This window comes from Xiphophorus hellerii, chromosome 4 (assembly GCF_003331165.1).
Source record: "Xiphophorus hellerii strain 12219 chromosome 4, Xiphophorus_hellerii-4.1, whole genome shotgun sequence".
NCBI classification, from domain to species: Eukaryota; Metazoa; Chordata; class Actinopteri; order Cyprinodontiformes; family Poeciliidae; genus Xiphophorus; species Xiphophorus hellerii.
Window position 1 is genome coordinate 12,274,776 of NC_045675.1, and position 14,381 is coordinate 12,289,156.

At 39.3% G+C, this 14,381-nt stretch overlaps 1 protein-coding gene across 1 annotated transcript; it reads left to right on the forward strand.

The window, feature by feature from the left end:
- The first annotated feature begins 4,819 nt into the window (after positions 1–4,819).
- Positions 4,820–6,847, forward strand: LOC116718765 (putative trypsin-6). The gene is made up of 6 exons (XM_032560991.1): positions 4,820–5,113; positions 5,333–5,525; positions 5,608–5,793; positions 6,110–6,171; positions 6,272–6,399; positions 6,493–6,847. Exons 1-6 carry the CDS (start codon positions 5,077–5,079, stop codon positions 6,640–6,642), a joined length of 756 nt encoding a protein of 251 aa, XP_032416882.1. The 5' UTR covers positions 4,820–5,076; the 3' UTR covers positions 6,643–6,847.
- Positions 6,848–14,381: the final 7,534 nt, after the last annotated feature.

Sequence of the window (14,381 nt, forward strand, 5' to 3'; positions counted from 1 at the left end):
TACTAATTTTATACAAAAAATGCAGAAACAGTTAATCAAATCTACTCTTCTTCCTTGCCCTTAAGCTGTAATGATGTAGATCAGTTGGTAGATGATTTTCAGCCGAAAGTTTCAGGTATCATTGATTATATTGCCCCCATTAAAGTGAAGGTTGTGTCTGGTAGGAAGAAATCTCCATGGAGAAATGCACAAACAGTTGCTCCCACTAGCTCAGGTTATGACAAGAAATAATTTTAGCTACTATACCAACTATGCAGATGACACACAGCTCTACATTACGATGTCACCAGGAGACTAAATCCATCCAATCACTGAATAAATGCTTAGAACAGATAAATGTGTGGATGTGCCAAAACTTTCTTCAGCTGAATAGAAACAAAATTGAAGTTATTATTTTTGGACCTAAAGAGGAATGATCTAGAGTCGATGCACATCTTCAGTTATTACAACTGAAAAGCAGCGATCAGGCCTGAAACCTGGGAGTAGTGATGGACTCACTACTCCCATCTCATCCATCATCTAGAAAATGTGCATCTCTCTTTCCTCTCCATTGTTTATGTTTGTAATATAATGTAGAGGAATATAATTATATTAATAGTTAAAAATTATGTTGTTTGGTTGGTTCGCACTAAGATATGTTTTAACCTAAAAGAAATGTATTGTGTCAAATGGACTGGGTGAATCTGACCTAGAAGTCAGGAAGGAATTCAGATTTGGAGAGATATTGTCATGATTTGCGGTGTAGATGGTGTGAGGCAGACGCTGCAGACCCAGGATGTGATAAATAAATGATTTTAATGATGACTGTCCAGAATAAGTCCACAAAACCAGGCAGCACAACTGAGCGGAAACCAGGGTTCAACGTCGGTAGCAAACAGGCTAATTGAAGGGACAGCAAAACAGACTGGTGCATACGACACTGAATTGACAAGGACCCGACGAGGAAGAAGGAACACAGGTGGGGTTAAATACACAGGGGGTAATTAGGGAAACTAGAAACACCTGGGAGTAATCGAGGGGAGAACAGGACAACACAGAGACACAGGAAACTCAAAATAAACACACAGAAAAACATGGAACATGACAGATATGGAATAACAATCATTAAATAGAGGAACGTTGTTAGTTTAAGCTGTTGTGCAAGAAAGTTCTGGCGCCAGACAATTCCCCTGCTCGTCAGTAAAGGAACTGGGCCAAGGCTTGAGACGTGGGCAAGAAACTTTGTTTGGACAGATAAGGAATATACAATTTGACTAATAGAAACTTTGAAATGGAGCAGATGTGAGGTCAAGGCTCTTTAATTATTCCAGGAGGTCAACTCCTAATTCTCGGAACTTCCAATACACATCCAGTGTAAGACGGAGCCAGAAGAGCTACGTGAATGGAGGAGAGCAACGCCATTGGTTGAGGCTTCCCAATACACACCAGTAGAGCTGGGACTCTATAAAAAACTGATATCAGAAGTAGAAGTCAAGAGATTTTGGATTACTGTAACGATGTGTATGTGATGTCGTGTATCTGCAGATGTGCATTAAAATCTCTTCTCGTTCGACTATGAGCAGAAGGAGTTCCGAGTCTTGTGAAAATCTTTATTTATATATTCTATGAGTTTAGACACCTAGAGATTCTACAATAGTAACTCCTCAAAGAAAAAGAGGAAAGCAACAATAAATGTTTTTACTAAATAAAAATGATAAATATAGTAACCCACAGTGACCTGGCTACATAACTATAATCTGATTATTGGATTGTAAATACTAACATGTTAGAATACTTGTTACTGAAACAAAGGTCTCTGCATGGACCTGTGTCATTGCGCAGCGGTGTGCATATGAGCAGATAAGACAGAAAAGACAGAGTCCTTTTGTCCATAACAGAGTGTTCCTTATGAGTTTCTTGTAACATTTCTTGTCTATAAAATCCCCTAACCCTATCTATGTTACAAAATAAAGCTGCAACAATGGAACTTTTTCCCTTAAATCTTCAAGTTAAGAAGTAAAATACACTGCTCAAAAAAATAAAGGGAACACTTAAACAACACAATATAACTCCAAGTAAATCAAACTTCTGTGAAATCAAACTGTGCACTTAGGAAGCAACACTGATTGACAATCAATTTCACCTGCTGTTGTGCAGATGGAATAGACAACAGGTGGAAATTATTGGCAATTAGCAAGACACACTCAATAAAGGAGTGGTTCTGCAGTTTGGACCACAGACCACTTCTCAGTACCTATGCTGTCTGGCTGATGTTTTGGTCAGTTTTGAATGTTGGTGGCGCTTTCACACTCGTGGTAGCATGAGACGGACTCCACAACCCACACAAGTGGCTCAGATAGTGCAGCTCATCCAGGGTGGCACATCAATGCGAGCTGTGGCAAGAAGGTTTGCTGTGTCTGTCAGCGTAGTGTCCAGAGGCTGGAGGCGCTACCAGGAGACAGGCCAGTACACCAGGAGACGTGGAGGAGGCCGTAGGAGGGCAACAACCCAGCAGCAGGACCGCTACCTCCGCCTTTGTGCAAGAAGGAACAGGAGGAGCACTGCCAGAGCCCTGCAAAATGACCTCCAGCAGGCCACAAATGTGCATGTGTCTGCACAAACGGTTAGAAACCGACTCCATGAGGATGGTATGAGGGCCCGACGTCCACAGATGGGGGTTGTGCTCACAGCCCAACACCGTGCAGGACGCTTGGCATTTGCCAGAGAACACCAGGATTGGCAAATTCGCCACTGGCGCCTTGTGCTCTTCACAGATGAAAGCAGGTTCACACTGAGCACATGTGACAGAGTCTGGAGACGCCGTGGAGAGCGCTCTGCTGCCTGCAACATCCTTCAGCATGACTGGTTTGGCAGTGGGTCAGTAATGGTGTGGGGTGGCATTTCTTTGGAGGGCCGCACAGCCCTCCATGTGCTCACCAGAGGTAGCCTGACTGCCATTAGGTACCGAGATGAGATCCTCAGACCCCTTGTGAGACCATATGCTGGTGCGGTTGGCCCTGGGTTCCTCCTAATGCAGGACAATGCTAGACCTCATGTGGCTGGAGTGTGTCAGCAGTTCCTGCAAGATGAAGGCATTGAAGCTATGGACTGGCCAGCCCGTTCCCCAGACCTGAATCCGATTGAGCACATCTGGGACATCATGTCTCGCTCCATCCACCACCGTCACGTTGCACCACAGACTGTCCAGGAGTTGGCGGATGCTTTAGTCCAGGTCTGGGAGGAGATCCCTCAGGAGACCATCCGCCACCTCATCAGGAGCATGCCCGGGCATTGTAGGGAGGTCATACAGGCACGTGGAGGCCACACACAATACTGAGCCTCATTTTGACTTGTTTTAAGGACATTACATTAAAGTTGGATCAGCGTGTAGTGTTATTTCACTTTAATTTTGTGTGTGGCTCCAAATCCAGGCCTCCATTGGTTAATAAATTTGATTTCCATTGATGATTTTTGTGTGATTTTGTTGTCGGCACATTCAACTTTGTACAGAACAAAGTATTCAATGAGAATATTTCTTTCATTCAGATCTAGGATGTGTTATTTGAGTGTTCCCTTTATTTTTTTGAGCAGTGTATAAGAATGATTTTATAGCCAAAATATTGTACATCTATTGTCAGAGTAATGATGTCAGTAAATACCTGTCAAAAAATCTCCACTGGTGCACGACATCCACTTTAGTGGACAGGTGATCATTTGTAATTTCTTCAAATACAAAGCTGTTATTTTTAAGCTACATCAGTATTAATCTTTAGGGGTTGCTTCATGTCACAATATATATTTTTACCTGCAAGAGTTTCTATAGTAGAAGGAGGGACTGGATATTCCTGACTGGGTCGGCATCATTTTTCATCTGTTGGCCATATTGGATTTAACAATATTTTTTGGCACTTACAGTAGATGGCCAGTAGTTGGCAGTGTATTGTATGATGCACTAGTGACCACTTTAGAAAATTAATGCATGGCCAGCATAGACACTAGCATGGAGGCTAGCATAGACACTAGCATGGCGGCTAGTGTCTACAGACACTATGCTAGCTTCCATGGTTAGCATAGTGTCTAGCCATGTCACTAGCTAGTGTCGATGCTAGTGACACTAGCATGGAGGCTAGCATAGAGACTAGCATGGAGGCTAGTCTCCATGCTAGTAAGAAGGCTAGCTCTCCCACACTTTGAAAACCTCTGGGCTTCACTGAAGATTAAGTTTTGTATTTTGTCGTTTATTTTGTAATGATTGATTAGAACATGTCATGTTTATTTCTAGACTGATTGAGAGTAATATTTGCTTTTGTTTAATATTTTAAATGTTGTGTAATGATTTGAGTCTTTTGCTAACAATTCATTTAATTGGGTTAATTTCTGTGAGTTTTACTTTTTTGTTGTAATTTTGCATTTACAACAAATGCAAATGCTCTTCACTATGCAGCACTGTAATATTGTTCTTTTTCAAAATCAAAGAAGCAAACTCTTTTCTCTTTTTCACAGCTCATCAATAAACAAAGGCAGATGTGCATTTTTGTAGATTGGAAACCAAACAGTTTTTTCTTTAAAAAACTATCAACCTGAAAACAAAGATGAGTCGTTCTTTCTTCAGATAATCAGTTTTATTTTATCAAGTTTACAATCAAGTTTTCTCTTGTGAAAAACTCACTGCAAACTTGTACACTGCAAAAACAGAAAATTTACCAATTATTTTTAGTCTATATTCTAGTTCAAATCTCTCAGTTAACTTGAGATAAAGCAAAACTAATTTACACGTAACTTTGCATGAAAATATAGGAGCTGCTTGTTTTGAGTCAATTTCTTAATATAGGTGAAAGAGTTCTTGTTTCATTGGTCGATAATTTAAGTTATAAGAGGGGAAAATGTTTCATTATTAGTGAAATAATCTGTCAATGCAACAAGAACTTTTTTCAAGTTTCTTTAGAACAATGAGATGTTAAAGTTTCTCTGTATGCAGATGACAGCACAGATCACTGTCTGTCCTGTGATTGGTGGCTTTCTTTCCAAAAGGAAGTTGTGAACAGAGTTTAAAAGCTGCTGCAGGACTGCAGACATTCAGAGGAAGCTGGACAAGCAATGGCTCTGCTGAAGGTTCTGCTGCTGCTGGGGCTGGGTGAGTTGGAAACACTGGAGACACTGGAGACACTTCCACTGGTTCCAGGGAGGCTGCTGCTCTCTGTGACTCTCAAACTTCCCTCTGATTCTGTTTCAGGCTGAAACTTCTTTGCATATAAGCTGATTCTTTTTAATCTTTAAATGTTTATTCTTTTTCTGTTCTTGTTGCCATGTTTGCTCCTGATTTCTGAGTAAAGTCCTCCTTTTTCTTCTTCAGGAGTTTCAGTGAACTCAGATGTTTCTCTGCAGAAGAGAATCATTGGAGGTCAAAACTGTGATGACACTAAGCATCTTTATCATGTTCGGCTTGAGAGCAGCAATGGTACTCATATCACCCGCTGTGGAGGATCTCTGATCCGCCCTCACTGGATCCTGACTGCAGCTCACTGCTGGAAGTCGGAGTCAGGATGGTAGGAAAGAAACATGAAGACAGTTTTATCTGCAGATGATCAGGTTTTCTGTCTGTTTATTATAATCTAATATTTTATGCAGGACTAACGTAGCAGTGCTGAAAGTTCATCCACGGACTGCTGGGGAGCAGCGACAGATGATCCGACAAGCTCCTGTGATTTATAGTCGTAATTTCCAGCAGCATGACATCATGTTGCTGAAGCTTGAGACACCAGTAACAGATGTCCCACTTCCTCGGCTACCAGACCGCAGGTATCGTCTTAGAAGGTAAGTTTTTCTCTGGTCAAAAACATGACTTCAGGTTTTCTGTCTCCACTCCTCCAGTCCTGCTGCCTCTGCTTCAGCACACCTGAGTCAGGTAATCAGGCCACCAGCAGAACCAGAACCTGTTTAGCTCAGGTGTGTTGGACCAGAGACACATGTAAAGGACGCAGGACACACTGAGGACTGGAGGTGGACACTCCTGTGTCAGTGGATGAAGTCCTTCATGGATTTATTTTCTGTACTTTCATTGTTCTTCATAATAATTAATTTTCTACATTGTTATCTTGTATTTTTACATTTTATACTTTTTGTGTTTTAGAGGCAGTGTTGTTCAGCTGGCAGGAGAGGGAGCAACAACAACCGGCCCCAACAATCAACGATGTGAGAGAAATATCGAAGTTATCAGAATAAAATCTTTGTTTCTGTCTCTACAGAGAAGGTTGAGTTAAGAACATTTTATGATTCTCATGTTTCTCTACAGTGCCCCCCGGTGCTGCTATTCCACCACATCTTCAATGTGTCGAAATGGAAGTTGTTGATGTTTCCCTCTTCGTGCCGTTAACTGGTACTATATTCCGTGTTAAAGCACCGAACAAGGATATCTGTTATGTAAGTTGGTTTCTTGAATATCTCTCTGCAGCGATTAGAAGACTTTTCTGTTTTACAACATAAATAAATATATTGATATAAATTTTTCTACAGGGCGATGATGGTGGAGCAGCGATGCTCAGCGACATGATTTATGGTGTGATTTCTTTTGGTGGAGCATACTACGCATGTCAGAGACCTGCTACAATCTTGGATGTGTGTGAATACAAGGACTGGATTAAAAGAATTACTGGGCGTAAATAAAACAGAAACAATTATGAAATAAAATTCTCATCAAATTTCCTTTCACATATAATTTTATAATTGTATCTTCATCAGTTTGATCCACATCATTGTAGAATTAGAATAAATTCATAGTTTTGTTTTTCTCACCTGATCTTGACCTCCCTAATGGAGCTTTCTCTGCATCAGAAATGAAAAATAAATCAATAAATGCATGAAAAAGAAACATTTCCTGGCTGATTGTCTTTACATTCATGGTTCAGTTTGTTCAGTTGATATTTTCCCTGAATTGAGTCTAAAAACGTGACGAGTTTTAAATCACATGAGGAGGAACACCAGAAGTAAATTATTTATTCAGTTTTTGTCTTTATTTTACATCAGAAATGAACATCCAGCATCTAAACTCTGCAGCTCTGGAGTTACTCTTCCTGATTTATTTCTAGAGAACTTTAAACTCCAACAGGACCAAAGAGCTGTGCACAAAAATAATGAAACAGAAGTCACAAAATACATTTAACAAATAATAAAATCCTAATAATTTAAAAATAATCATCACATTTTTGATAAAGATACAAGAAATAAAAAGTTAAATAATTAAAATCATTTTAAAAGTCAAAATCTGGAATGAAAGAAGTTTTAAGAAAATATTTAAAAACAGGTAAAACTATTAAATATGTTCATTATGTAAAAATTGTAGAAAAATGTAAATAATTTACCAAAGAGAAACAAAAAATTCCAGCAAGAGCTGCCGGAATAGGGGCATTGCGCGGCGCATTGTGTGGCACAGTGCTTAGGGCGGCGCCCTGCATACAGAGACTGTAGACCGAGGTGGTCTAGAGACCGACTCCTGTCCTCGGTTATTTTGGCCCATTCCTCACTCCCCCACTTCCCTCTTCCTGCCACTTCCTGTCGGATTGCTGTCAAATAAAGGCAACTAGTGCCAAAAATTTCCTCACAAATAGAGAGAGAGAAAGAGAGAGAGATTTTAGAGTTTTAAAAATACATTTATTCACTCAGTGGTGATCCACAGGAACATTTAACACAACTTCAAATTAACACATTTATAAATGAAAGTTCACAATTATTCAAAGTAAATAAAACACCTTCATAATCCCAAATATTCTGAAAAATATTTAGTTCATCCATTCTTAGATAATATTTATATTCTAACATAACTCTTGCTCTAACCAAACTCTTAAAGACCTTTACACAATCAGTATTCTGTTCATTATTAATTTAAAATTTTCTACTCAAATAAATTGGAAGCTTTGCTTGACCAAGAAAAAAAATTAACAACCGTCCAATTTTCTTCTTTCTTTTGCCATATAAAAAAAATCCAAAATAAAAAACTGTTCTGTGAAATTTTCTCCAAATGATTTCCAAATATCTCTTAGTAATGTAAATAAATCCATTATTCTGAAACATTGTACAAAACAATGATAGATAGTTTCTCTTAATAAACAAAAGGGACATTTATCTGAAACAGCAGGATTATTAGTAGAAACAAAAGCATTAACCGCAATAGCACCATGCAAAATTCTCCATTGTAAATCACCAACATTTTTAGTCAATGGTGGCTTATAAAGCAACCCTCATACAGGTTTGACCTCAAAACCAACTTTAAAGAAATCTCTCCAAGGATTATCTCTTTTATCTTTTAACTTTACTTTGTTCAAAGCCTTAACACATTTCATATATATTATCTTTCCTTTCACAGAATCCAAAAGTGTCCATTCATTTTTCTCTTTCTCTACAAAAAATCCAGGACATTCAAAGTTTTTCAACTGTGGCTTAAAACACAGCTTAAAGAAAAGATCTGCTTTATCAGGTGTTAGAAGTCCATCAAACCATCCCTTTATGAGTCTTTTTTCATCTTCTGATAACATTTGCTTAAACTTTGCAGCATCATGCCTACAGTTCGCAAAGAGAGAATCTCCGATATTTTTGCCAAGGAAACACCACCATCCATTTCAGATCCAACAAGTACGAGCAGATATTTCAGCGTAACTACGCCTCTTTTCATCAACAGTTCAGAAATCATAGCCATATTGTCCCAAGCTGAACCAAAACGAGATCCCTTGAGGACAGGTTCCAATAATAACCAATTTAAAGAGATGCTCCAAGTCTCTTCTTTTCCACGAGGTTCCAAGATTTTAACACACTAACATAAAAAGGTGACAAACACTTTAAACTATATTTTGAGTGGTCAACAATAAACAAGGTTTTACCACAACCTAAATTACCAACTTTTGTAAAAAAACATTCTGTAACCTGTCTCCACAAAACATTTTGATCACCATACAAAAAACTCTAAAAACTGTAATCTGAAAGCTGCTTTCCTACTTTCTAAATGAATCAAACCTTGCCCTCCCTCTTCCTTTGGTAAAAACAAAACACTCTGAGGGACCCAATGTAATCTGTCCCAAAAGAAATTTAAAATAATAGTCTGTAATTTCACCAAAAGACCTGGCGGGGGTTCTAGGACATATAAACGATGCCATAAAGTTGAAGCAACCAGATTATTAATAATTAGTGTACGGCCTCTGTAAGACAATCATGGTAAAAGCCAGTGCCATTTCTTTAACCTACCTTCCATCAGTTCAGTAAAACCTTCCCAATTTTTTTATGACCTCCCACTTGATCTACTTGATCCCCCAAATAAACACCCAAATAACCATTTTTCGACCACTTTAATTCATCAGGTAATTTAGGCTCTTTTTTTGTCCACTTACCAACTAACAAAGTTGTACTCTGGCTCCAATTAACTTTAGATGAAGAAATTCTACCAAAACACTCAATAATTTCAACTAAAGTAAGAACATTTGATACTTTCATCATCCCTGATCAGATTTCCTCCACTATGAACTAAGTCATCAACATCCATTTCTTCTTGTAATCCTTCTTGTGTAGTTGTGTGACTCTCTTTTCTCCCTTCAGCATAAGGGACATCCTCAATGTCACGTTCCGAAACATTCGACTGCTTTTGCTCTCCTACTGAAGTTCTTTATCCAACACTAATTTCTTGAGCTCCTTCCCCAGCTTCATCCAGCGGAGCTCCCTCCCCAGCTGCATCCACTGAAGCTCCATTGACAGTATCCGCTAATGTCCCTGGCTCTGGATTTTCGTTAACCTGAGCAGTTTCTTTTTGAACCTTTTCAGGGCAATTACGAACTGAATAGCCCTCCTGGTTGCATCTAAAACACCTCATAACTTCCGCTGTCGCAACAATAGTGTGATCAAAGCAGTCAACCTTAAATTTCATCACTATGCTCAGTTCCTCAATATCATTTTTGAGAATCATAAACACTTGTCTTCTAAATGAAACAACGTGTTTCAACTTTGCTGATTTGCAACCCGACAGGAGCGTTTTTATTGCTGACACGATCTGACTGTGGCGTGACAATTCCTTCAGCAAACACATCATTGCTGTTGAAATGTGGCAAATTAGACAGGATGATCTTTTTTTGCAGGGTTCATTAAAGGGAAAACAGTAGTTTGAGTATTTCTCAAAACAATCCCCCTCTCAACTACACTGTTCACCTTGTCAATAGAGTCCAAAACCAAAACCACCGCATTATTCATCCTGGACGCCGCCTTCACACTTTCACACCCGACAAGTTCCCCAACAGCCAAACCACACTCCTCAACCAAAAATCCACTATGTTTAATAAATTGAAAGACTCCCCAAGACCAGTAAGTCATATTTATTTACCTGATTGAGAACACTTGCAACAATAATGTGACTTAAAAAGGTATGGGAATCAGAATTAAACAATTGTTTCTCAGAGGAAGAGTGGGGTGCAGTAGTCAAACAAATGTTAAAGTCCATAAGGGATGCATGCTCCAAATTGATACAGTTCAAAATTCTGAAACAATTATATTGGACACCAATTAAATTATTGAGAGCTAGAATATGTAACTGTGATATTTGTTGGTGATGTAAACAAAGTCCGGGAGACATGCTTCATATGTTCCCCATGTGTCCAAACCTAATTTCTTATTGGCAGGAGGTCATGGGAAAAATTAACAGCACCCTTAACTCCAACTTACTCTTGACACCTACATTGGGACTTCTTAACTTCTTAGATTATAAGGTCAAAATAAGTAAAAAAAGCACAATGGTTAAAAATAGCCCTCACCACGGCAAGGCGAGTCATATTAAGACACTGGAAAGGACAAAATATCCCTACCTATATAGAATGGTATGCGGCACTTTTAGAGACCACCTCTTACGAACGACTCATCCACAAGGTAAAGAAGGTCATGTGGTGGGTATCAGAGTACGTGGGTACTGTTCTTAAAACCAGAGAAGAAAAGCTCAAGCACTATTGGTCCAGAATAAAAGATGTAGTGTGTGTGAACTTTTTACTTACATTATTTGATTTTTTAAATATTTTTTACTGCGACATTAGCAGTATTATACAATGACTTCAGTCTATAGAAATGAAGATTAAACTGCTCAAGGTGAACTTTGAGATCAACGCTACCTGTGGAAATGAGACAACTCTTCCTCAAATCAACGGAGAGGTCGTACGCCCCGCATCAAGCAGCTCACCCTGGAACGCTCTGGGTGCCAAGCCGAAGCAAAAGTCTCACACCGCAGATCCGATGAGACGACTAACAGAGAGAATCCCTCACCTGGACAAATCAGCGTGGCTGGCTCTGAGCCGAAACCCACCTTCAACTTCAACACCTGCTCCACCAAAGAAAAATAAACAAGCAGCTGCAACCAAAACCGCTCCACCGACCCCGCTCCCAAGGACAAAGCGACCAGCCCAGGCCTCAAAACTTTCTGACTCCATGGGAATCCCACTGAAAAACAGATTTTCTGTACTCCTGCCTGAGCCTCTGAGTGAAACCTCGCCTTCAAATATCAACAATGAGGCAAGACCAACACATCCATTCCCCAAAGCTCCAAAGGACAAAGCGGCTACCAGGAAAACGAAAGGTATCCAAAAAGTGCTTATTGTTGGAGATGAGGCAGTAAATGGAATCAGTCATGTGTGCAATCCCAAGAAAACGAGAGTGATTTCTTTTCCTGGTGACACTGTATCTGATTTACCACGCAAAGTTCTCTCTCTAACCACTGATCAGCCTGATATTGAGATATTTAGTTGTGCATGTTGGAGCCGACAGTCTGGCAAAGCAGAAATCTGAGATTCTGAAAAAGGACTTTAATATTCTTCTGAACACTATGGGAAAATTAAAAATTACGTTATTTCTCAGTGGTCCAATTCCATCACCTCAATGGGGAGACGAAAAACACTCCAGGTTGGACATGATAAACAAATGGCTGATGCAATCTTAATAAACATGGGACAAAACTACTCACTGCAAACCTTTTTCATTTTATCAACAATGACAACAATGTGATCATCGCTTCAGAAGAACAGGCTCAAGGATGTCTGACTAGGATGAAACCCTCTGCTTATCAGGAACAACCAGTTTCAAAACAAGCTGATACATCGACTGAGGACAGAGTGACTGGTTCCCTTCTTCCTTCCCCCGTCCCTCTCTGCTCCTCCACTCATTCACAGGATTCACAAAATACTTATGACAAAATGTCTTCTGGACTGGAGTTTCTTAAATTTACAGATGGAATGAATCAACAGGTTCGCCTCGGCACGTCTCTCCTTAGCGCTCACGTAGCAGACCTCACTTCATTTAAGCCACCTGCCTCTGACTTCCCAGAGGATCCATCACTCTGCGTTTCTGAGGTCTGAGGCCGGGGTCCAGATTTTATCTTTACACCCGTCTTACTCCAGAATGTGTCTGGCCCCCCGGCACTGCAAAACAGGACATTACCTGTCTGGATCACTACAAGAAAATGTACAAGAAACAGAAATATAAAATACAGGGGACCTAATTCAAACCTCAGACTGGTCCCCTGCCTAAAGGAACCTCAGACTGAAGAACGTTTGGCCTTCAAGTCACTTAAACTAGCTCTTTTAAATACAAAATCTCTCTGTGCTAAAGCTCTATTAATTAATGATTTCATCACTGAGCATAATATCGATGTTATGTTTCTGACAGAAACATGGTTGAATGATAATAATGAACCACTCATACTAATTGAATCTGCACCTCCTAACTACAATTTCTTAAGTGAGAATAGAAAACATAAAAAAAGGAGGAGGCGTGGCTTCAATATTTAAGGATACCGTAAATTGTAGTAAAATCTCTTTGGGTCACTTCACCTCTTTTGAATATCTTGGAATTGAGGTTAAAGGCCACCAACGAACTTTGACAGTAACTCTATACAAAACTCCAACATTTGTGGAAAATTTCTTTACTGACTTGAATGAGCTTCTACAGTATCTCTCATATGTATTGATTATGATTGTTTAATAATTGTCGGTGATTTAAACATTCATGTTTGGTCCCTAACCAAAACTCAATTCACAAGTCCTAAACCTGACCCCTGACCCAAAGACAACGTTTCCCCTTGTGGGGACCAGGCTTCAGTCCCCACAACGTAGTATGTATCAGGAAAATGGTCCCCACAAGGTATTACAAACAAACACACACAAACAGAAAGAGAAGACGACTCTATATAATCACAGCTTCAATCACTCGTAATATCAACATGGCGTTTTTAGCAAGGTTAAATAAAGTATGTATTTTTAACCCAAAATATTTGAAAAGGGCAAAATAGCCCCCTTTAAATATGTTAATGTGTGTGATTTTATACTTCTATCATGTTTGGAAACAATGTATTTTGTTCACTTGATTGACGCCAAGCAATGGGGCTTTCTTGTTTACAGTAACAAACTAAAGCGTTTTCAACCACCTGTCATGTAAACTTAAAACATAAAGTAACAGAGCATCTTGAGGAAAGCCAATTTTAAATAATTGAAATAGAGCTTACCGTAACCTTGGACGATATAAAACGGACAGAATTTCCACAGGTGGGATGTTTCTATGCAGACGTCAGAACAGGTGATGTGACATCTGTATGTGCACTGCCACAAGGGAGGACGGATTGATGGGGAGCACAGACAGTCAGAGCAGCAATCAAGACGATTCTTTGCATTTTACAAAGTAAACATCCTAATTAAATCCGAAATGCACTATTTATTCTTTAGTTTTTTTTCCTCTGCTGAATGGATTAAATAAAATTTAATAACATTGTCATTCTCAAAAGACGACTGCTACAGTTTTAAATATATAATCTAAAACTGTCCCAACCATTTTTTTGGGCTCCTGAATGTCTGGAGGCCCCTACCAGCAGCTACTGAGTTTTCTTTTTCTTGATTTCTCAGTCTTATAATTCTAGATCTCAGAGGTGCTAACATAGAAAAATGACATAGAGTTAACCCCTCTGAGCTTTCTTGATCTTTAAAACAGTCTGCAGCCAAGTTGTTATAGAGGTTAAACAGTCAGATATTATTAGGGTTTCTTTATTAAAATAGCAGCAAATTTACTTATTTCATAACTTCATAACCAGAGATCTTCTCTCCTCTGGTCTGTTTAACAACTTCAGCCTCAGATCAACTCAGCCCTCCAGGACTGTCAGTAGCAGAAAAAGCAACATTAAACCTATCAGGGAAACATAAACTACATTTGCTTTGCATTGTCCCCACATGATGACAATGATATAGTATGATCTGATTAAATATTAGATTCTTGACAAATATGGGTTGTTGCTATGTTGTTGTACAATGTTTTAAGATCTTGTTCAGTGTGCCCCTTTTTAACTTTGAGCCCCTGTCCCTCCAAAGGTCTCTGCACGGCCCTGTGTGCATGTGAGCAGATAAAAC

Bases quoted from the DNA above. Each gene is read 5' to 3' on its own strand.
- LOC116718765 (XM_032560991.1), top strand. From the start codon at position 5,077: ATGGCTCTGCTGAAGGTTCTGCTGCTGCTGGGGCTGG. The intron at 6,172-6,271 runs GTGAGAGAAATA...GTTTCTCTACAG, and splicing joins CGGCCCCAACAATCAACGAT to TGCCCCCCGGTGCTGCTATT. The intron at 6,400-6,492 runs GTAAGTTGGTTT...ATTTTTCTACAG, and splicing joins CGAACAAGGATATCTGTTAT to GGCGATGATGGTGGAGCAGC.